Source organism: Penaeus monodon, chromosome 15, assembly GCF_015228065.2.
Source record: "Penaeus monodon isolate SGIC_2016 chromosome 15, NSTDA_Pmon_1, whole genome shotgun sequence".
NCBI classification, from domain to species: Eukaryota; Metazoa; Arthropoda; class Malacostraca; order Decapoda; family Penaeidae; genus Penaeus; species Penaeus monodon.
In genome coordinates this window covers 47,124,099-47,124,425 of record NC_051400.1, presented here as the reverse complement: position 1 = coordinate 47,124,425, position 327 = coordinate 47,124,099, and the positions used below count along the sequence as shown (strand labels likewise).

The window sequence follows — 327 nt, the reverse complement described above, 5'->3', positions numbered from 1 at the left end:
CTTTGGTGGGTTCAAATGTGGTCGTAGAAGTTACCTGCGGAGGCGACACAAGTCTCAGTAGTCGTTTAAAAATTAATGGACGTGCTCGTGGGCATTTCGGTTGAAGTAGCACTCGGAGTCTCGGTCGCTATAGCACTCGAGGCGATGGGCAGGGCTGTGCTGAGGACAGGGGTGGTGGGCGGGGTCACTGTCGTGCTGGTGGGCGTGGTCGTTATGGTGGGTGTTGTGGGGAACATTGCTGTGGTCGTGGAAGAAGGCGGGACTGTCGTTGTAACAGAGGACATGGACGGGGTTGTGGCTGCGGTCATAGTTACACTCGTCGCTGCG

The 327-nt window shown here is 56.6% G+C and overlaps 1 protein-coding gene across 1 annotated transcript in view; it reads right to left on the bottom strand.

Annotated features, from left to right (window-relative positions):
- The window catches only part of LOC119582065 (cell wall protein DAN4-like), a gene marked incomplete in the record, with an annotated part of 2,897 nt that overhangs the window by 997 nt on the left and 1,573 nt on the right, over positions 1–327 (bottom strand). The window contains 1 exon segment of the mRNA XM_037930305.1: positions 1–327. Within this exon segment, the coding sequence (XP_037786233.1) occupies positions 66–327 (262 nt within the window).